The sequence below is a fragment of the Apodemus sylvaticus genome, chromosome 11 (genome assembly GCF_947179515.1).
Source record: "Apodemus sylvaticus chromosome 11, mApoSyl1.1, whole genome shotgun sequence".
Lineage (NCBI taxonomy): Eukaryota > Metazoa > Chordata > Mammalia > Rodentia > Muridae > Apodemus > Apodemus sylvaticus.
In genome coordinates, this window is record NC_067482.1 from 46,636,806 (window position 1) to 46,660,500 (window position 23,695).

The 23,695-nt window shown below is 41.5% G+C and overlaps 1 protein-coding gene across 1 annotated transcript in view; it reads right to left on the reverse strand.

Annotated features, from left to right (window-relative positions):
- The window catches only part of Nwd2 (NACHT and WD repeat domain containing 2), a 160,972-nt gene extending 137,547 nt beyond the window's left edge, over positions 1 to 23,425 (reverse strand). Inside the window, exon 1 of the mRNA XM_052199248.1 lies at positions 22,417 to 23,425. Within this exon, the coding sequence (XP_052055208.1) occupies positions 22,417 to 22,567 (151 nt within the window). The 5' untranslated portion in view covers positions 22,568 to 23,425. The remainder of the gene's footprint in view (positions 1 to 22,416) is intronic.
- Between the last annotated feature and the right edge of the window lie 270 nt (positions 23,426 to 23,695).

Genomic DNA, 23,695 nt, shown 5'->3' on the forward strand with positions numbered 1-23,695 from the left:
CAGCTGGTTATAAAAATTCAAATCATAAGCAGAACAACTTCAGCTGGAAGGAAATAGAGAAACATCCTCTCACCAAGGGAATGCTGGGATGGAAAGGATATGCCCATTGGCAGTAGGGCAACCTCTTTTAAAACAGAGGCCTATTCTTCTTATTAAGCCTTTAGAAATCCACTCAACTTTCTCACACCTTTCTAATGCATAGGAAGGATCTGACTTTAAAACATCACCCATCCATTTGAGTTCATCCAGGCACTGAGTTAAGCTGACATTTAACTGTTCAATTGGGATTGAACAAATAATTAACAGACTCTATGTACTAAGTCTTCATTGGCTTAAGTGAGTTTCTGGTTTAATACAGAATGCATGGAGCATCTATTTACTGCCAGTGACTGGAATCTGCATCTGAGTAACTACCACACACATCTTAGTGCTTTTGCTAATTGCTATCTTGAATCAGAGATGTGCAAGAAGTATTCACCTCACTGTTTGCAGGCTCTGCATCAGCATCACAGGTGCTATGTCAGTGCTCAAGAAAGAAGGTAACAGCCAGTTCCCTTCAGTTGGTTCTCTGTAGTTATGGTGTTAATAGCATTTAATCATTTCCCTTCCTTCCATAATTAAGGGACAATTCCAGTCTATGGTTCTCTTGACTATAAATTAGATCTTTGGCTTTAAAGATTATAAAGAATAAGATATTTCCCAGATCACTCTATTCTTTCTCTTAACCTCAATAATATTAATTCTGAGATGACAATAATTATCTGTATGCCAGGACAGTGCTAGGAACTTTTCACATCTCACTAATTATCATGAGAAACTGATGATGGTAAGCCATCCAACATAAGTGTGGGGAACCAAATCAGGGTCCTGTTCAATAGCACTATGTGTTCTTAACCACTGAGCAATCACTCCAGCATAGGTCTTGAGGTTTTGGGAAGCTTTCTTGTTGCTTTCTTGAAAAAATAAAGCTCAATATAATTTATGCAGCTTTGTTTGAGCTCATAAGGGTTGACATCTACAGGAAAAGGTAAATAGCAACTGCTATAAGGCCACCCAGTGAAGTGAAGTGCTTAACTTCTGGTGTGTGTGTGCATGAACATTCACAATCTGTTGGGGCTTATCATAAGTAAAAGACAAAAAGACAGTGGGTTATCACTGAACATCTATTAGGATGGCTTCATTATTAGAAAACATAAGTATTAGGGAGAATTGGTTTAGTTATTGTCTTAGAATCACTTTAAAATCACTTTAAAGAATTGAGTTGAATTAGTGAATGAATGTATTTTCTATAAAAAGAAAGACTCCTTATCCTTTGTGAATAAAGTTGGCTGTTGGACCTATGTCCAATAATTATGGTGAGATAGCATCCTGGCCTCACATGACCCGCCCTCCCCTAGTCCCTTGATCTTATTTCCTATCTCAGCTGATACCTGGCAGATGTGTACAAATAGAGCTTCCCGGACGCTCATAGATAGCATCTCTTATGGCTGGCTGACGTCTGCCCTTAGAGGATATTAAAGTTTTTGAAAACCACCCACCTCTCCACTTAGCATCTACTCTGTTTGATCTGGCTGTTCATTGAACATCCTTGGCTACACTCTGAAACATGGCTCTTAAACTCTGCTTTGGACTCACTTGTCCCCTTGGTAGAAATGTTTGCCTTTTGCTTCTTCTGTCTTGCTCTTTTTCTCACTGTTAACCTCTTTGTTAAAATTTCATCTCATCAAACAGACCTTCTCTGACTTCCTAACAGGAGGGGAGAGTAATTTCCCATCACCATTTGCCCTTACCTGTATTCCAATTCTCTTTATTGTGCTTACCACTGCTTCCAAAAACTTTAAAAGTGCTCCACAATTCACTACATTTCTTGATAATATTAAAAACTAATCACTCAGCAAACAGTGAGCACAGTGAAGGTAGGAGCTAGACAGATTTAGTGACATAGCCATTTACACACTAACATTCTATACCACCAAGTGTTTTAATGGCGGCACTTAAAAACTTACACATAGCAACTGTGCATTTATAAGATAGAACACGATGGTTTTACACCTATGTTGAAATCAAGGTCCTGGTGTTAATGCTGAAATCATTTCCATCCACTTAAACACGTGTTCTCTCTGTGAACCATTAAACTCTTTTAGTCATTTTTAAACACACAAAGAACTGTTATGAATGGTAGTCCCCAGCTGTCTGGAGTAGTAATTTGCATGTAGAAAGCCTTCAATAAATACTTGTTGAATGACTCTTGCAAATGTTTTGCTAAAATTTGGTTCTTAATGTGGAGGAAGAGAACATGGTTTATAACGTGTTTCAGTGGCTTATAACTTACTTCTTTTGGTGATGTTTCAAAGCATGCTAGACATAAAAACAAATGAATAAACAAACATACAAACAAACAAATAAAAGAAGCTTCTTAAAGATGCCATCCTTTTACATTAGCTGAAATGCCCAATAAAGGGGAGGGAGAATCTGTAGGGACCATATCCAGAGGATAGGCATGGTCCCTGGTTGACCATGGGACCACCCCACTCATCTACAAAATTTTAACCCAGAATTGGTCCTGTCTAAAGGATATGGGAGCAAAGTGTGTAGCAGAGACTGAAGGAAAGGTCATCAAGAGACTGCCCCACATGGGGATTCCCTCCCATATGCAGCCACCAAACCCAGAGACTGTTTCTGATGCTAAGAAGTGCTTGCTGACAGGAGCCTGATAAGTCTTCTGAGAGGCTCTGCCAAAGCCTGACCAATACAGATGAGGATGCTTGCATCTAACCATCGGACTGAGCATGGGGACCCCAATGGAGGAGTCAGAGAAAGGACTGAAGGGTCTGAAAACCCATAGGAAGAACAATAATATCAACCAACAAGACCCCTCTAGAGCTCCTAGGGACTAAACCACCAACCAAAGAGTACACATGGAGGGACCCATGGCTCCAGCTGCATATGTAGCAGAGGATGGCCTTATCTGGCATCATTGGCTCTGTGAAGGCTTGATGCCCCAATATAGGGGAATGCTAGGGAGGTGAGGCAGGACGGTGGGTAGGTAGGGGAGCACCCTCATAGAAGCAGGGGAGGGGGAGTGGGATAAGGGGTTTGCTGTGGGGAAACTTGGAAAGGGGATAACATTTGAAATGTAAATAAATAAAATATCCAATAGAAAATAGGTCATGAAAAAAAGATGTCATCCTTGACAGATAGTTGACAATAAACATTCTTTTGTGTTGCAAAATCAAAATAGAAATATTCTGTAGAAGTGTTATTATGCCACGTGCCTTTCTCTTTCTAATGGATCAGGGCAAAAAGATACTTCTAGACAATGCCTGGCTATGTCAAGCCTATTGCTTGGTTAAACTTGGCATCTTTTTCTGCCTGAGCTTTAGTTTAGCATGTCCTAGGAAAGGGACCCACAGCAGCATTGTATCTGTTAATGCTTAGTCATCTAGTTAATGCTTAGGGGAATCTTACTGTGGTCACCCTGTCACAAGCTTCAAGTCATTTAAACTTCACAGGAAGCCTATGACATTTTCAGTTTTGAGGATAAAGATCATGGGGACTCAAGGAGGTAAGTGATTTTCCTTAGGCTCCAGTATCAGAGAAGACATGGAACAAGATCTCCAACCTCATTTCCACCCCATGTCTGGGCCCTAGCCCTTGTATACTCTAGTCTTTATGTCTTGAGTATTGCATGCTCACTCGTAATGGATTACATCTCACAATCTCTTCTATCCTGGAGTTTATAATGAACTAACTTACTCCATGTCCCAGTGAAAGGCTCAGCCATCAGCCTAATGAAAGGACTGTCTGTGTATATGTTCCCCACTCTTAATTTTAAAGTTTTCACAGGAAATTTCAGAAAGCTCCCCCACCACGTTTCCCACTAACTCAGTCTTACTTCGCATTGTTGGGCAGTCTCTGTAGTATCTCCTGGAACCAGGCAGAACATCTGAGGCAGGAGGGGGAAGGTGATATTGGTACTACCTTTAGCTAATGTAGCAGTGTATTGTAGAGTTAGGTAGGCTGCCCCTCTTCTCTACATAAAAGAAAACTGCCATCCCTGCTGTCACAGAAGCAGAGTCATGCAACATTGCCGTTGGAAGATGCCCCAGAGATTCCACTTTTCAACCCTTCCATTCTGCAAATGTAGAAAACCATTGCAGAGAGAATGCCCATAGGTTTAGAGCTAATGCTTAAGCCAGAAGCATAAGTCATTTGTTTCATGCCTCATCCACTTCATGATTCAAATATGATAAAACCTGTACAGGTGCTATGAGAAAAGATGGGAAAAGCTTTCTAGAAAATAATTGCCATTGTCTCTTCAACTTTGTCCCAATTGTGCATGATTTAAATGGAATGTAGAATGATGTGTTCCTTACTAATAATGATACAGGGAGCAGTGAAGTTCCCAACTGGTCCCCAAAGTCATCAGGCTGCTTACCAGAAGCTCTTGAATTCTCCCTGTTTTGGTGAGGAATTCATTGGATTTAATATTCACTATGATTGCATAATTTTATAAGCACTTCATTTCTCAGTCTCTGCTTTCCTGGATGGTACAAAAACATACTTTGTTTTCTATTGTCCCCTTCTTCTTGTGGCCATGCCAGAACACTGGAGAGTTCCATCCATGGAATGTGTCTGTCTGGGAATAATTATCTCTGTGTTAGAGAGATGAGATTCTCAGGTTAAGTATCCCTGGTTATTTCTTAGGAACCTAGTTAATAAGATTTGTTTTTAATCTTTGTGAAAAACACCTGAGAACAGAGTAATGGGAGATACATACATACATACATACATACATACATACATACATATGTATACTTATATACATATACACATATACACATACATACACTCACACACCACACACACATATTTAATTCTTACTCATCATTTCGGAGATTTAGTCATCAGCTTGCTTGATGGCTGTGGGCTTGGGTTGGGGGGCAAAACCTTCTAGTGGCAAAAATGTGTGATAGAGAGAAGTAGCCTATTTTATTACACCTAGGAAGTAAAGAGAGGAAGCAAGGGGATTGAGACAAGAGACCCTTTGTTCTGAGAATGACCCCTATTTGCTCATGTTTGAATAATTGGTCCCTGGCTGGTAGGACTCTTTGGGAAGGACCAGGAGGTGTGGTCTTGTGGGAGGAGCCTTATGGCTGGAGGCAGAATTTAAGGTTTTAGAAGATGCCTCTCATTCTCATTGTGTTCTCTTTGCCTCCTTCATGTGGATCAGGATGTGGACTCTCAGTTGTTCCTGACACTATCCTTTAGCCTTTCTGGACTCTAATCCACTGAAACCATAAGCTCAACTAAGTCATTTCTTTTTTAAGTTGCCTTGGTCGTGGTGTTTTGTCACAGCAATAGAAAACCCTTCAAAACCCTTAAAAATAGAAACCCTTCAAAAACACCTACTTCCTCTAATAAGGCATCGACACCTAAAATTTCCAGAAACATCTGTTAAGGACCAGGCTTTCAAAAAATGACATCTACAGAAACTTTCAAACACTAATGCTCAACATCCTAAGGCAAAGTGACAGGGGAACTTCTCAGGCATGAATGTGGTTGGGAGCTGATATTCTAGCTAGAGCTGGTCCTATGCACCAGGCCTGCAGGAATTCCTGCGAAGAAGGTCCCAAGGAAGCGTTTTCATCCTCTTCCTCCTTCTTACTTTTTAAAGTTCTCAAAATCCATTGACCACTTCTATGCTTCTATTTTGTGTATAGATATTAGTTTATTAGTTACATGATAATTAGTTAGGGTTATTTTTAGGGGTTTAAGTACTATGAATTTGGAAGAATGTTAAGCAAAAGGTCCTATTTTGTTTCTATCTAATGTTCAGAGCTATTATTATATTCAGTTTTATTTTTCAGAATTCTCTCAGATAGCCAGCATAAACTTGATGGTTAGTGGTAACTGTCGACCTGAAAACATCTAGACCACCCAGGAATCAACCATAAATGATTATCTAGGTTAGGTTAGCTTCTGGGAGTTTCTGTAGGGTTTTATCTTGATTACTTAGTTAATGGGAATTAACTAATTAATTAGTCAATTAATATGCCTATTAATGTGTGGTCCCATTCCCAGGGTTTGAACTTAGGACAATATGAAAAGGAAATGAGGGGTAAGTGGAATATCCTATAGCATGTTTTGTTTGAAAATGTCATAGTGATATCTAATATCTTGAAAGGTATTTAAATTTTTTTAAAATAGGGAAATGTGAGCTGAGTGCACACATTCATCGCCGTCTTCTTTTTGACCACGGATGCAATGTGGCTAAGTACTTCAAGTTCCTGCAGCCTTAGCTTCGCCAGCACAGAGGACTACACCTGACTGTGAGCCAGAATAAACTCAGTGTCCAGTAAGCTCTTCTTGTCTGGGCATTCGAACACAGCAACAGGAAAGATGTTGTACTTGGTTTGGGTTTTGCCGTTGAGGAATATTGTAGCACCTGCTTTAGGCCATGTAGCTGATAAACACTGAATCTAGACTCTTAGGGCTCCTTAGGATACTCTGATATCAGATGAAATCCATTCCCTGGCATTCTTTACATGCGGGCAGTAGCAGAGAGGAAATCCACATATTTTATTCATAGGGTCACCTGTGTCTGTACCATTGCAGCTGCCTCCTGAGCAGGGGTCTGTCTTATCCCACTTATGTGATCAGTAAAAGGCAAGGTCTTCTCGGTTGAGATAGACTCATTCGTGTCCCAGAAGGAAGCAGGTGAAGAATAAGGACATTACAGAATGACAAAGAACAGGACAAAGAACCAGTTAATGAGTTTCAAATAGCTTTAAGAAACTCAGTAAAAGCTAACACACCTGGCTAAGGTCTAAATTTCCTTTCCCTTGCCTATCCCATATATACACAGGGCACTGATCTCATGACCCATTGGTGTGACTGCCTGCCTATAAGAACAGCCAGATGACTTCAAATTCTAGTGTTTGAAAATACACTGAGTCCCAAAGCTGAAACCAGAGCGCTCCATGCTTCCGAATGCCAGAATGCCTGTGTCTCCCTCATTCCACTCACCCAGTGCTTTGCAAGGCAGAATTGTGGTCAGGTGCTTGAGCACCTTGCCAGATTCAACTATCAACTGTCACTCCATTACCTGCTCATGCCCGCTCAAACATGGCAAAAGTGACGTCTTTTTTTTTTTTTTTCAAAAATAAGGGCTTAAATTAGCCATCAGAGGCATAGGATACCATTTACATTAAGAACTGACTAGGCTATGTTTGAAATAGTAACTACTTGGAATTAACTTAGCTTTTCTTTTTTTTAAAATTTTTATTTATTTATTTGTTTATTTATTTATTCTTTTTTAATTTATTGATATATTTATTTACATTTCAAATGATTTCCCCTTTTATGGACCCCCACTCCCCGAAAGTCCCATCAGTCCCCTTCCCTCCCCCTGATTTCCCACCCAACCCTTCCCACTTCCCTGTTCTGATTTTGCTCTATACTGCTTCACTGAGTCTTTCCAGAACAAGGGGCCACTCCTCCGTTCTTCTTGTACCTCATTTGATGTGTGGATTATGTTTTGGGTCTTCCAGTTTTCTAGGTTAATATCTTTTTTTAGTGAAATATTAGTGAGTGCATACAATGATTCATCTTTTGAGTCTGGGTTACCTCACTTAGTATGATGTTCTCCAGCTCCATCCATTTGCCTAAGAATTTCATGAATTCATTGTTTCTAATGGCTGAATAGTACTCCATTGTGTATATATACCACATTTTTTGCATCCACTCTTCTGTTGAGGGATACCTGGGTTCTTTCCAACTTCTGGCAATTATAAATAGGGCTGCTATGAACATAGTGGAACATGTATCCTTATTACATGCTGGGGAATCTTTTGGGTATATGCCCAGGAGTGGTATAGCAGGATCTTCTGGAAGTGAGGTGCCCAGTTTTCGGAGGAACCGCCAGACTGATTTCCAGAGTGGTTGTACCAATTTGCAACCCCACCAGCAGTGGAGGAATGTTCCTCTTTCTCCACATCCTCGCCAACACCTGCTGTCTCCTGAATTTTTAATCTTAGCCATTCTGACTGGTGTAAGGTGAAATCTCAGGGTTGTTTTGATTTGCATTTCCCTAATGACTAATGAAGTTGAGCATTTTTTAGCTTTTCTTTCTTTTTTTTCTTTTCTTTTTTTTTACATTTTCAAATTATTTATTTTATTTACACCTTGAATGCTGACCCCCATTCTCTCTTGCAGAATTCTGCCCCTCTCTCCTCCTCTGATAGGATAGCTCCCTGGGTATCACCCCTCTGGGGGCATCAAGTCTCTATAGGATTAGTTATATCCTTTCCCACTGAGGCCAGACAAGGTAGCTCTCTGGTACATATGTGCTGGGGGTCCTTGGTTCAACCCATGTGTGCTCTTTGGTTGATGGCTCAGTCTCTGGGAACTTCCAGTGCTCCAGGTTAGTCGACACTGTTGGTCTTCCTGTGGGATTACCAATGCTGTCAGCTCCTTCAATCCTTTCTCTTCCTCTTCCATAGGGATCCCTGACTTCCATCCAATACTTGGCTGTATCTGCATCTGTCTCAGTCAGCTGCTAGGTAGAGCCTTTCAGAGGACAGCCATATTATAGCTTTTCAATATTGCACTAGATTTGCATAAAAATTTCTCAGAAAAACATGGCTTCCTTATTCTCTCTCTCTCTCTCTTTCTCTCTCTCTCTCTCTCCTCTCTTTCTTTGACATAGCCGTTCCCACATGAAATATAGCTTTAAAACATCTGTGGTAATCAAACTGTGCAGTAAGGTTTAAAAGTTTAACAAAAGTCAGAAAAGTCTTTATGTAGACTTAAAGCCACATTAAAGGGACCTTTTTTACATGTAAAAGAAATAATAACTTTTAGATTAGCACATCTTCCTTTAAAAAGTAGCAGTGCTAACTTTTTATTCTCTTTGAATGCAGTTCTATTGATCTCTGTCTGCTATCATTTCAAAGACTCATATCTTTTTTTTTAAAGGAGCCAGTTTTTTTTAAAGGACTTGGTAATTTCTGCTCTAGTAGAGAAGTAACTTATTACCTTAATATCTCCCAGTTAGAGCTGGCATCATATTTATGTTTCAAACCAATATTTCAAATGTATGATGCCTTTAAGTGGTCTCTTCCAGCTAAAAGCATTCATGATTTCAGAGGCCAGGCAACTTGGAGTTAATAGCCTTTTTCATGCTGCAATTTAAAAGAAGTTGGGAAAAGAATTTATTCAAATAAATTTCATTCAATTGCAGTCCATTTAGCTGTCTTCTAGGGCTCTTAACAAACTCTGCTATATAATTTCTGAGTCCTTGCCTTGTTTTGGGAACTGCTTTAGATGCTGTATACAGTATCCATTTCTTTCCTACAACAGCCTTTTAAGGTTAACTACTGTCTCCAATTTTCAGAAGAGAAGTACAACAGGAAGAGACCAAACACCATACGCAAGTTTGTAACAAACCTAGAATTTTAAACCAGGACCTTGTCTCCCCACCAGTTCTTTATTATTAGCCAGTACATGCATTTGATTTATTTTAATTACTCTCATTTATATGCTACAATGTAACAACTTAAAATCAGCGGCCTAGAACAATTACTGTCATTCTCTTCCTGAATCTGCAGTTTGCAGAGGGCTGAGATGGAGGGCTAGTTTTTCCCCAGATGTCATCAGTCATTGTGCCTTGGGATCCAGAGCCACTACCAACCATAGCACATACTTCTTGTGAGTGAGGTGGGATTGGTTATTAGTGATTCTCTATTGAAGTTTCTGCACTGGGTAGTGTGTTACAGACCATGGGTCTGGGATTCCAAGAATGGTTGTTTCAGAATCATGGAAATGGTCAGGTACTGGCTTTGTGCCTCTTCTATGTCTGATCTGATAGAAGAGTCAATGGAATCTAGATTCAAAAGAACTGAATCAAAAGATTCATAGACTTCACCTCTTTATGTGCCTTGTTTGCAAAGCTCATGACAGTTTGTAAAATGTCGTGTGCGGCAGTTTTCAAGTTATAAATCTGCCTAATTTAAGACTGCTCTTTCTCTCATGACCTTGAAGAGGATGTCTGAAAATGGTGGCTTGGATAGTTAGTCTTGGTTGTCAACTTTTCACATCAAGTGAAGAATCGTCTGTATCAGATGGATTGGCCTGTTGGTATTTCTATTGGGGGCACTTTTTTGACTGGTAATTGATGTTAAAGGGCGCAGCTCCCTGTGGGCAGGTGGGCCTGGCTGAATAGGAAAGACAGATTAATCTCAGGAAAAAGCCAGAGAGCATCTCAGGAAGCAACCTCCCTCCCTTGTTTCTCCTGCAGGGTCCTAACCAGATTTCTCTAGAAATATAAAAGAGGTGAAGTCTATGAATCTTGCTTCAATTTTTTTGAATACAGATTTTGTTGACTGTACCATCAGCTAGAACATAGAAAAAGCACAGAACAAGTATCTGGGGCTAGGCTTTTAAACACTGGTCATTTCCCATAATTATTCTGACTGTTACCTGCAAGCTGAATTAAATTATTTCTTCCCCAGGTTGCTTTTTTTTTTAATTATAGCAGAAAAACAAAATGAAATAAATAAAATCAACTATTCAAACAAATAAGCAAAACAGACTACAACAGAAAGTGGAAGAGGTTGTTGCTTCATGAACCTGATCATGATGATTAATGAATGAATGGCTTAATTAATTAATTAATCAATTAATTTGAAAGCTCATAGAAGCATTTAGATCTTGGGGATGGAAACCAGTTCATGTCTTTTCTTGATCTGAGAGGGAAGGACCAGGGTATGATTGCAATCAGATCAAAGTAAAACTAAAATTCAACAGTAGCTATCAATGTCCAACATCTCGGACTTAATCATGACTGTCTGGCTCCAAAGTGCTTAGATTGTGCCTCTTCACCTTCTCTGCCACCAGAAACACACGTAGCTTGTCCTAAGGCTCAGGCTTACTCCACACCTGCAATAGCATTTTTTCAAGAAAAGCCATCAGAGCTTAGTGGGCTATTTTATAGGAGTTTGGTAAACAAAAATGTGGAGATATATTCAGACCCTGGAGGCCTGGCTTGCAAAGTTTCAGGTGGGAAGAAGCAAAGCCTCTATAAGAGCCATTTGTAGGATAATTTTGAAAAAGATGCTGTGGAAGGGAAACCTCCCAGCTTTCCTGGGGCAATGCATGTTCTTCAGCTACAGTTGAACTACCAGGGTGTAACTGATAAAAGATCAATATCACCAAGGTGAAATCATTTAGGGAAGAATTCCCATCAAGTCAACACATGGAGGCTGGCAGGGACCAAAGCTACATAGATATTAAGCTACCTGGTTTTAAAGACATGAGAGAGAGAGAGAGAGAGAGAGAGAGAGAGAGAGAGAGAGAGAGAGAGAAGATTGAGGGATCATGCAGAGTAGTTGAGGCCTGGCACCATGTGGCAGGGTCAGAGTCCCTAAAGAGGGGCCCTGAGTGAAGATGCACTCTCAATTGCTGGAGACTCAAGATATTGGAGGTGCCAGGAGCGTGGCATGTCCACCCTGGATGTTGCAGGTGTGGAGTGACCCTGAGTCTTAGGACAAGCTACATGTGTTTCCAGGGGCAGAGAAGGTGAAGAGGCACAATCTAAGCACTTTGGAGACAGACAATCATGATTAAGTCGGAAATGTTGGACATTGATAGATACTTTTGAATTTTAGTTTTACTTTGATCTGATTTCAATCATACCCTGGTCCTTCCCTCTTGGATCAAGAAAAGACATGAACTGGTTTTGCTATTACAGGTGGCCATGGGTGAAAGGCTTAACCTTTAAGGAGACCTTGGAGCTATAAAGTGTGGAACTTTTAAAGACTATGAGACTTTTAAAGTGAGCAGGAGACCTTGAAGCAAGGAAATGGTGCGGTTTAATTTTAATGTGTTTGGATGTTATGTCGACGAGGGTGGACTTCGGAGAGCTAATTTTGGTTGTCAACCCATATGGGAAGATGAACCTCAACTGAAGAGCTGCCTCCATGAGACCAGCCTGAGGGCATGTGCATGGGACATATTCTTGCTAGATGGAGCAAGAATCAGCCACTGTGGGTAATGCTGTCCCTAGTTGGGTGGGTCTAAGCTTATATGAAATGTAAATGAATCTGAGCAAGAAAGCAACCAGGTGACCACAGCGCTCCAGGGTTTCTGCTCCATGTTCTTGCTCAAGTAACCCAAAGGCAGAAACAAATCCTTTCTTCCTCAAGATGCTTTTGATTATGATGCTTCTCATCGCAGCAGGGAAGAAAACTAGAAAATACTTTCCTGAGAAAATGGGTCTGTATCATGTTCTTTTGTCTTATGTAATACCAATATTATTATTGAAATTGCTTTTGTACAAAGTGGTGAGACATCAGTACTCTGCAGAGGTGGGCGCTTACAGCAGGCAATTATGTCACTTCGATGTCACCCTCAGAAGAAATTAATGGGTTGCGAGAGAACAGGTCATTATAAAGTGAGCAAACCCCCAAACTGAATCACTTCTTTTTTTTTTTTTCTTTTTTTTCTTTTTCCGAGACAGGGTTTCTCTGTGTAGCTCTGGCTGTCCTGGAACTCACTCTGTAGCCCAGACTGGCCTTGAACTCAGAAATCCGCCTGCCTCTGCCTCCCAGAGTGCTGGGATTATAGGCGTGCACCACCACCACCCGGCCACCGTGCTTTCTTATTTTGCTGTGTGATGTCTCCATCTTGCTTAAGTTTCTGCCATGAATGGACTGGTCATGAGTGATGAGGACAGAAGACCCTCACCTGAGCCAAACAAATGTGGATGAAATGTTTACTTGTCTTCCGATCTATGAATTGAAACTCCCTAGCCTGGGGTACTTTGTTGTATCGATAGAAAATGGACTAAAATAATGGATTATTCCAGTTTGTGAGTAGGGCATATGGCCTTAAAAATTGACTCCATATTTTCATAGCTTTGAGGCTATCTTAGAAGTTCTTTCTTACAAAGGATTTTTTGCATCATTTGGAGCTTTTTCTTTTTATCACACAGTGGCCTCAATAACTTCTGGATCTTATTTTAGTTAGCATTTTCTACAATGCCATCCACTAAGTATGATCTTTTGCTGAAGCCACTCTGCCTAGCAACAGACTGGCATGCAGGTTCTGCTTGACGCAAGTGTATTTTCAGCATATTTAACAGTTTCAACACATCTCTCTCCCATCTGAAAGCTGTGATTCTATCAGTTTTGTCATTTGAGCTAGAATGCCTTCCCAGTTATTTTCACCAGTATAATTTCTCCTGCTGTCTGCCTGCTTTCTCTGCTTTGGTCAGAGGACAGAATTAAACTAACTCTCTCTCTCTCTCTCTCTCTCTCTCTCTCTCTCTCTCTCTCTCTCTCTCCTGCTCTTATCACCTCCCCCTGACTCCACTGTGTTTATATTAAAAAATATACTATATAGTATAGTATAGCAGTAAATGCTAATCTTCATTTCACAGCATGCATTACTAATCAACCCATTGCTTTATTTTTCACTCATCTTTAATATGGACCCATATCTTTGTTGACTCAGAAATGAAGCATACCTCACTTCTGGGGTATATATATATATATATATATATTTCCTACTTTTCAGAGATAGATATTAATTAGGCCCTTCTTATTTCTCTTTTATCTCTCTTCACATTAATCTCTTATTATTTTATTTTATTTTATTGTTTTTACTGAGTAACAACTCGCAAGGAGCACCTTCTGCATCCACCCTGACATACCTGGAAACCAGCCCCAGTGTGTATGGGGGCTACCCTAGGACACTGTTCCAAACATAAAGTTAGCCAGGAAGTTCCTAGTGCTGTTTCATTCCCAGCTCTCTGTGACTCACTCAGGTCACGTTGCTCAGGAGCAGTTAGGGTCTTCATGGATGTGGGTCCCCATTGTCCTCTTTTGTTACTAGGATACTGCAGCCTGGGCTCCTACTGATTTTGCTCCTTTCTGCTGTCCTCACTTCATCATGGGAGTTGAGCACCAGAGTCCCAAGATCTTCACAATTTATATATGCCCAAAGCCCATTGTATGCAACAACAACAACAACAACAACAACAACAACAACAATGATAACAGTGAAGATATTATTCAAGTTATTCTCATTCACCTGCAACCCTGATAGCTAGTTTCTAGTCCTAGAGATCGTAGTAAAATCTGAGGTTACTCTTCTCACACTTAGGAAAATTAGCACATTTTATCATGTATCTTCCTCACTCGCTGATGGCCTTTAGATTCTATTGGACTTTGTGATACCAAATACTTTGTATTCAAACTCTTCTTTCTTTATCTAGATTTGTTCTCATAACCTGCAGCCACATTCTCATAACATTTTCCCACTGTCCGTTCTTTAGCCTTCAGCCAGTTCTTGAGCCAGTCTGAGTGGCACATGTTTGATGAGGACATGGGATGCAGCCACTTAAGTCCAGCCATGCTACTCAGCCTCTTTATGGAAGCATGTATTTAACACGCTGGCATGTTTATAATTTTGGCAATGTTTAGAATTTTGGACAGTTGCACTTGCCCTGTGTCTGAGATGTATGACTCTAAAAAGAATGGAGGCAGCAGTTTGTAGCTCCTCCTTCCTTTGTGCCCATCCATGTCAGCTAATTAGGAGTTCAAGGGACCCAGTAGGAATCTAGAAAACATTGTATCTGATACTTGGAAGGACATTATAAAGATATAGATTTTGTGGCAAGAATCTCTCTGAAAGACACTGTTGTAATAGCAGCATTGTGAAGGGTACTCCTTCTACTTTGTAGTTTTGTTCCTGTGGTCCCTAAAGGAGTGAGATCCCGTCACCCTGGCTTTGCTCTGGTTAGAGGGTCCATCTCAGAGTCTTTGAAATTGTTTTGATTTCAAATGAGGCTTTAAGGAAGCACTTAATTAGAAGGGAATATTATCGTTCTTTTGTGATGTAGTTTCTGATCTTTTTATTATGTTTCTATCACAAAACTCCTTTAGCCAATTATGCGCCACGCAACACATTTTAATCTGAACAATTAATCTTCAGCTTCAACAGAACTGTGAGGACAGGTAAAGGTCTGGAGAACCAATACAAAATGTCAGTTTCTTATAGACATATTTTACAATGTAGCACTTTCTTGATTTTTGAACAAACCTACAAGCTTCATATCTATTTAAGTCACATGATCACATGAGAAAAATGTAAAAGAGAATTTTATTAGAAAGCTGGATCACTTATTATTCATGGTCCATGCTTGATAATAGATAATCTTTGATGTCCAAGTGCCTACACAACAGTTCTTCTGGGATGACTTGGATTTGAGTTCATGCAATGGTTACACACAAAGATGATTACTTGTGAACATCTTCTCATTGAGACAGTGAAATACATACTGTTGTGTGAGTTCTTGCTAGAAATTTCCTAACAAAGTGCATTTTCCAGCATTTCAATAAATACTAATATTCTCATCTTGATTTAAAACAAATGAGCCTTCAGGGTTACTGTACTAAATTAAACTAATTCCTATTATTGTGTAGACTTTCTCACATTTACCATTGAGAAGAAGTTTGTGAGATTTTACAAATTTTATTTTTCAGTTCAAGAGATGTAGCGCTATTCTCAAGGCCATGCCTGGCTCCCAGTTTATAGACATCTTCTGATGTTGGTAGTTCTTGGTGTTATTACCTTACATTTTTAATGGCTCATTGTCATTATATTAACTTTCCTCTGCTGTGGCTTGAATTCTAGGATGCATTTTGCAAGGAAAGTACCATGCCACCGAACTATACCCCAGCTCTTCTGCTATACATCTTACCACATTGTCTAATTTGTACCATTTAAAACTGTAGCTCTAATCATAATTTGTCTTAGGTAATTGATAGATTTCTCTATATGTGAAAGTTCAAAAGAAAACAGATAAAGACTTTGGGAAGTGGAGTCTGTTCTGTGACCCAAGGAAGGTCTCTTCTGGAGCAGAAGTCTCCTCAGCTCTCTGCATTCCCTCACTTCCCTTCTCCACAACTAACTGCAAACCCTGGTAAGAGTAATGCAGACAAGCTGGCTCACCAGCATACTCCTGCCCTTTGGAAGCTGACCTGTGCCCCAGGAGCATATATTACTTTCTTCTTCAAACTAATATTTCATGGGTCAGACCACAGGCTAACAGGCATGGAACAGCGAGTCTTGTCTGAGTTCCCAATCACAGAAGTAGGAAAAGTGGTAAATTGTTGTTTTAAGTATTTACATCTTGGAGTGGGTTGGGTAATAGCAACAGACATTTGAAACAGACTCCAAACCTGTAGACATCTTCTAAAAGAGAAAATGAGAGGGCAATGCCATTCTCTAGAAACAGTGTTGAGAGATTTGTAGCTGGTACAGTTAACCATGAGGCCAGATGGATAGGCATCTGCGTATCTAGTGTACCTCTATGGTCCAAGCCATGCTTTTAAGGGTTCTCAGAGATATCAGTTCTGCTCCCAGTCAAAGAGCTGGAAGCTGAGTAACAAAGACTGTTTCTTTCTGCTCCCTGAGGGGATCTCATCATCACCTTGTCTCATATTTGGTTATCATATACAACATGTCCCATACATTGGCTCTATTCCATCCTGTGGGGAGGTTCCCTGATCCTCACTCTGACCCCCACCCCAAGTTGGAGTATACAACTCTCCCTGGTGCTTCTTGGCCGCTCCTCTGCTCTCTCTCTTTACTCTTTACCTTTAGTCTTTACCTTTACCGCTACCGTTACCGTTACCTTTACCTTTATCTTTATCTTTATCTTTATCTTTATCTTTATCTTTATCTTTATCATGTCTTTGGTATGACACACATCACATACATTATGGGATATGGGTAAGCTCCATCAGAGCAGAGACGTGGTCTGTATGGTGACTGCTGTGTTTTACATACCAGCATGGCATCCACCTAGAACTGAATGTTCAGGAGCACCCTTGGTTGAAGTAATTCATGTGTCTGCTTCCTTCTGGGCTCCACATTGTTTCTTGGTGCTAAGGATCCCTTACAAATTCTTCCCCTCCTCTCCATTGCAGAATATGGGCTGGAAGCATGGAAGTTCTTAGACTTATCAGTTGCAAGGGCCCATTTGCATTTCTGGCCTATCCAAGCCAGGCATGAGAATATAACTCTTGAAGATGATGAGTACAGTTTTGTAAGTGAAAATACACAGTGAAAAAATCATGAATATCATTTTCTCCATCCATATGTCTCTCTACATTTGGAGAACAATGTGCAGATAACTGTAGCCCTGGATCAGAATGCTATCCCTCCCTGGAGGTGCATGGCATCTAAATGGAAGGCAATGGAGAAATTCTTCTCCTATTGCTTATAGCATCTGACATGTGATTTTTAGCAAACATGTCATTTTCCAGAGGCTGCTGGCTGTTTGGTATCCATGGGCACTTCTACAGCTTTCTGTCTTCTGGGTGGATGCTTTTGCAATGGGACCTAAATGCTTAGTGGTATCCTGATTTTGTTCTGAAAGCTTTGCAGTGAATTTTGAATATGTCCAATTCTATGAAATGCCTAGAGAAGAAAGGTTTCTTTTTTGTAGCCAAGTTCTAACTAATGACTGATAGATTCCTCATTCCTGTCATAGATATACAACTACACAGTGCCTGGATATCATGGAAAAGTAATACAGTGATAAAAAAACCAGGCTTTATTGTTTTCTATGTGGCCAACACTTGTGCAAGTGGTTTGTGTCTTTTAGCTTAGCCAGCTACTGCTGTTATCTTCTTTTATGCATTAGGAAACTGGGAACAAAGGAGCTGAACTGATTCAAAAGTAGTATTAAATAGCAGATAGAAAATTCAAGCCCAGAAAGCTTGACTCAAAAGTCTATTTAAGTCTATTGGTAACTAATACTCTCACTTTCTCCAGTAATGTCTTCCTAAGGACCAAGGAGACACAACTGATAGACTTAGTGTCTGTGTATTACGAATGCCTCGTGTATGCTTATGATGAAGTGGCAAAGTTGGCATATTCTTCTTTAAGATTCTTGATTATATATATATATATATATATATACACATGGGTACATACATATGCATTGGCTATAGTTTTTTTTCCCCTTGGGAATACATAAAGATAGTAGAAAAGGGAGCCATGGATGCTTAGTGTGATAGAAAGGTAAGGATAAATTTTTTTTAGATATCTTGAGAATCTTGATGCAGATTTTTCTTTGTATTAGGTAGAAATGCAAATTAATGGAAGTGGCCAGAGGTTTTGGACACTGAACCTGTGTGGGTCATGAGACAGGATGTCATCTCTTTTGTGGCTTCCATTAAAATGGAGAATACAATTTCCAACTGAAGATCTTAAGGCATGAATTAGAGTCTGGGAAGATATAAAGTCACATGACTGAAGAAAAGTAAATGGGAACGGTCTGAGTCATCAAAACTAGGCGTGAGTATACAACACTAAAAGATGTCTAGCTTGAAAATCTAAGTGAAAGTATATAACGATGGACACTTTTTTCTTCATTCCTGATTTCTTCTCACATATATAGTGAGTCATACTAGCATAGTAGCCCTGAACACACAATGCTATGATCTACTCTGTACTCATTGGATGGCTTCATTTGGAAAGAAAATCTAAGCACAGAAGCTTGGAAATGCATTTTAGTATTTCCAGGAGCGCTTCAATTCCTCTTCTCACCCATGTTTTACTTTGAAGAGGGTCAACTCTGTCCTGGGGAAGAGACTCAATTATCTGCTCCTTGGCTGGGAGCTGTTGCTGCGGATTTGATTTTGGGAATCTGACTTTGCATACTCTAAATTGAATTCTCCAATAAAGTCCATATCTATTAGCTGCAGTATCAAAATCCCCAAGCCTTAGTGAACAACAGACTGGCCTCAGTTTGTGTGATGACATAGCCTGAAACTTGATTTGACATGAAACTGCTTATTGCCTTTATTCATTTAGAGTGGCAGTTTTCAATCTTCCTAATGCTGTGCCCTTTTAATACAGTTCCTTACATTGTGATGACCGATTCCTAATCAAAGAATTATTTTGTTGCTACTACATAACTATAATTTTGCTATTGTTATGAATTATAATGTAAATACCTGATATGCAGATATCTGATATATGACTTTCAAAGGGGTCATGACCACAGGTTGAGAACCACTTAAAGTTTCAAGTCAGTGGCCTCATGTATATGTAATTAAGTTCATTAAGTGAAGCAATGTTTATATCATTAAATTTATCAAAATTAATGAAATTCTTAGTCATACTATTCAGTACTCAGCCATCAGCTATGACTAATGCCATCAGACAGACATTTCTAGCATTTAGGGAAGGCTCTACACAAAATCTACTAAAACGAAGTGTTCTTATAGACACATGTGGCATGTCTAACAGTCCTGAGTCCACATATTGAACAGAAAATACTCATTTTATTGGGAGAGACAGCAGAGATTACCAACTCATATTTATTCCAGGAGATCATAGGGTAAAGGACCATGGGCTTGAATCATCCTTTGTCAATAATAAATACAATGTCTTATCTTCTGAATGAAGGTTTTATTTAATTTACCCTAGAATGGTTCAGTATAGATGCACGGAATATTCTAATCTCTGGGAGGCTCATGCAGGATCCTTTCCTTTCCATCTGCTTGGGCTGGTTAAGCTAATCACAGTAGATAATTTTGTCTGTGTCTTGAAAACATTTTTTTCACAGAAGTATAAATGTTGTTCCGGCAGAAAAGCAGTGGCTCCATGACAAGAAAACTCTAAGAATTAAGAAATATGCCACAGATGACTGAGAGTGAGACTAGGTGAAGTCCATTCAACCAATCAAGTCTGGATAATGTGATTGCCTCCCCCTAGGGAGGATCCAGAATCATCTATGAAGTAAAGGGACAGGTAAGATGTGAATACACTTTTGGAGAAGTACAAGTCCTTTACAATCCGAAATTCTCTTGCATGTCCCATGACTCCCTCTCTGTGGGAAGAAGTGGGTTGGATCGGCTATGTTCCCTTTTAGTTGTTCATATTCTTAGAGCTAGACAACTGTGAGCAGCACGAACCCCTATTTGGCCATGTAGATGTGAGACATTTACAGAGATTTGGATGCTGCCTAGACTGGCAAAGAACAGCAATGTAAGGATTTTCAGTTTTCTATGGGATCTGTTTATTTCACTCTTCTTTATGAATCTGGAAAAGTAGCTTCACGCATAAAGCCTTAGTTATCTCACCTGTAGAATAGGAAGAATTCCTTTATCCACCACTTTTAGAGGGGCTGTTTGAGGATGAAATAAGAATTGACTGAGCTAATGCATGGGAAACTAATTATCCATTCTGAAGACACATATTGCCGTCATCGCAGAGAGAACAATTCCAATTCCACACTAGTTTCATAAAGCAATACCTATTAAAAACCAACCCCCTCAGCAAGAGTCTTGTTGGCTTTCCCAAAATGAAAAAAAACAACAAAAACTACTATGTCTTCAACACAAACCAGCTTTTATTCAGAGCACAAATTGGGTTTCTGTTTCTAAAGGAAGCATGAGATAATGTCCTTTGTCTTAATTTGACAGTGGAAAGGCTCTTCATCTTTAGTATTGTCCAAGAATCTAATATTGGATGCTACAGAATCACAGCATCGCTTTCTAAATTGCATCCATAAAGATGCCGTGGTAAAGTGCTGCTTGGATGGAGCATTTCCCGGAGTTTTAAGGCTTCAGGTTGAGAGCATTAAAAATGCCTATCTCTGCCTATTTTCAATGTGCCCTTGGCTCTTCAAGCTGGATAAAATTCAGAGTCCTGTCTCTACTAAAACTTCTCAAGCAAGCTTCACATTTCTGGTCCTTTAAAACCAGCTTGGAAGTCATCCAGCAAAATCAGTCGACCAATAGGGGTGGCTTGATTTTGCTTTCCTTTGCTTAGTGTGTGTGTTTAAGTTTTTAGTGCAACTAAGTTGAGAGTTTGAAGAATACCATGCAGGTGCAGGTGTAACAAAAAATTATATTGTGTTTCAGTTTCCACACAAGCTGGCAGCATCAATTCATTATCATGCAATCCCTTAAAAGGCACATTTAAAGCAAGAAACAAATTAACACAGAACACTCACACTATTTTAGAAGCAGTTTTCTTAAAGGACAAGATAAGAGTTTTAGTTAGCTTTACAGCAGAGCAAACAATTCGAGTGGCATTTAAGAAAACCTTGGATAATTGAACATTGCAAGACTAGAAATCATCTAGCATAATTCTTTCAGTCATTATGCTGAGAATGGAAAGTTAGGGTTCAGATTTCCTGAACCCTAACTTTAACAAGGTTGCCCATTTTTATGTTTATTTATGCGTATTCCATGTCCAAGTCCTGGATGGTATACTTGATATGGAATGTTTCTTAATGTCACCAGATCTTCCTAAAAACACCTTTATTAGGGTCTGGGAAAGTGAGTTGTAAGCCCAGGGGAGGGCAGTAGGGCCCTCCTCTCTCCAGGCATAGAACTCTCCTTAATTACAGTGTGTTGTTTATTTGATTATTTCCCCATTCCATTGTGACCACACTTTACTAGAAACTTTCAGTAGTGCATCCCTTCCTTTTAGAAGTGATTGCTTCCAGAAAGTTACCATTTCTGTCCTGCAGTAACAAAATAGAGCCTTGAATGTTTAATGGTTGGAACTCTTCAGTGATTATTTGAATGCAAACTTATTGTTTTTTTTTTTTTTCCAATTGGTCAGAGGTTTGCTGAGGTACAGAAAAAGTTAATTCTTGAATGTTTCACAACAGGCATGTATAAACTTCTCTCTCTCTCTCTCTCTCTCTCTCTCTCTCTCTCTCTCTCTTCTCTCTCTCTTTTCCCACCATGAACCAAGATCTGCTCCATGGAGCATCTATCCGGTGGTGCTTAACCGAGCTTGACCTACTCAGGAAGAGACCAAGTCCCAGCACCCAGCACCCAACTAAGATGAGCTCCTCTGAGTGGTCCAGAACTAATAATTCCGCTCTGGGTTGGGGACTGCTCTCTCTGTCCTGGGCCTATCAAGAGCCTGTGCTCCCTGGAGGCCTTCCTACCTGCAGGACCAGAGTTTCAAGGAACATATTTGGCACCTGGGTGAGAACAAGTGACAGCAGGGAACCTCCTTTCAGTCACAGGCCACCAGAGGATAGCTACTGTTTGTGTACTAGGCAAAAGAAACCCATGAAAGAGGTGTAGGGGACTGAGTGGTAGAGGCATGGATCTTTTAGAAAGAGCCTACTAAGGACGCCTTGGCTAAATCTTAGATTGACTCCAGGAAGCCAAGTGTGTCCTAGTAGTCAGCAGGGGAGCGGATGAGTTCAAGAAAATTAAGGGATTGGAATAAAATTCCCACGCGCTTGGGGCTGCAGCGGGAGGCAGGGAGCGCAGGGGACGCAGGGTGTACCGGGCTGTGCGGGCCCCATACACTTTCGGACCCGCGCTGATCGAAGGAACCGATTTATAGGGCCAAGGGTCTTACCTTCAGGGTTGGCACTAATGAAGACCCGGACGCTGCGGCCGGCGGGTACGAGGTGAGAAGGCAGGGCGGTGAGATTGCCGGAGAACGCCGCCCGCCGGAGCGCGGAGTCCCGGGGACAGGGCAGCTTGGTGCCCGCGCCGGCCGGCCACATCGCCCTGTGGGAGGGAAGATCAACCGCCACCACGGTCTCTGCTCCTTGGGTCCTTGACCCTCCGCGGTCCCGCGAGGGCGATGTCCGCAGGCGAAGCAGCTCAGAGTCGCTCGGATCTCTGAGCGCAGCCGGCGAGCTCCACAGCGCTCAGCAGCCGCCCGCGAGCAGCGGCCATAGGGACCCTCGGGTCCCCAGTTGTTGTCGCCTCCTACACCCCTGAGGACTGCCTTGACTCCCGCCGGAGGCTCGGCGCCGCAGCGCGGGAGGTCAGCGAGGAGGGTGCTACGCGGGCGGTGCCAGGTTGCGCCGAGAAGAGCCCTCTCCACTGCTGGAGCCTGTAGCCATGTCCCCACCCGACTCCACCGAGGGAGGAGGGGGCAGCCGGGCGTCGGAGACCTGGCGGGGGACCAGAGCAGGTCAAAGTTTAGGAGAAGGCGGCGGGAGTCTGTCGGGACTCTCAGAAATAACGCGCCTCGCGAGGCGGCTGCGGTGCAGATGCGCGGGCTGGGGGCAGCTCGGGGACCTCTTGGTTTCCTAGGAGGACACGCTTCAGAACCCCAGGCTGCTCCCTCAGTGAAGGACAGGAGATCGATCTGCCAGAGATTCCTGCTATCCTCCCTACAACTCCCCTAAAGGTCAAACCAGCTCTGTGCGTTTGCGGGAATCCAGCCGCGCGGGCGTCTGCAAGCCTTTGCCAAGTCCCCCAAAGTTCAACGCTCCTCCACACCCTACGCGAGGGGCTGGAGCATCAGAGCTCCGGGCATTGAGAAGGGAGTACCAGATTCTCCCTGCCGCTCGTGGCGTGGGAGGCCGCGTCTCGCCTCAGCGCTCTCTCCCCACGCTCATGCAGCTCGTGCAATCGGGGGATTTTTATAGCTATGCCACGATGCTCACGTGGCCCTCCCCGCGTGGTCGCGGACCCCCTCGGGAAGCGAATCTCTGCGGGCAGTTCTCCCTAGACCTTTAAAGGACCCAGGGAGCCTCCCTGCTCCTGCCGAGATGCCTTTCCTGGCTGTTCGCCCTCCTGCGGGCTCAGGAGCCAGGCAGCTTCCAGGGCTTTGGGCGCCCCATGCAGTGGTGGGTGTGAGCCCTGGTCCCAAGGGAGGGATACAACTACAGAGAAGGAGA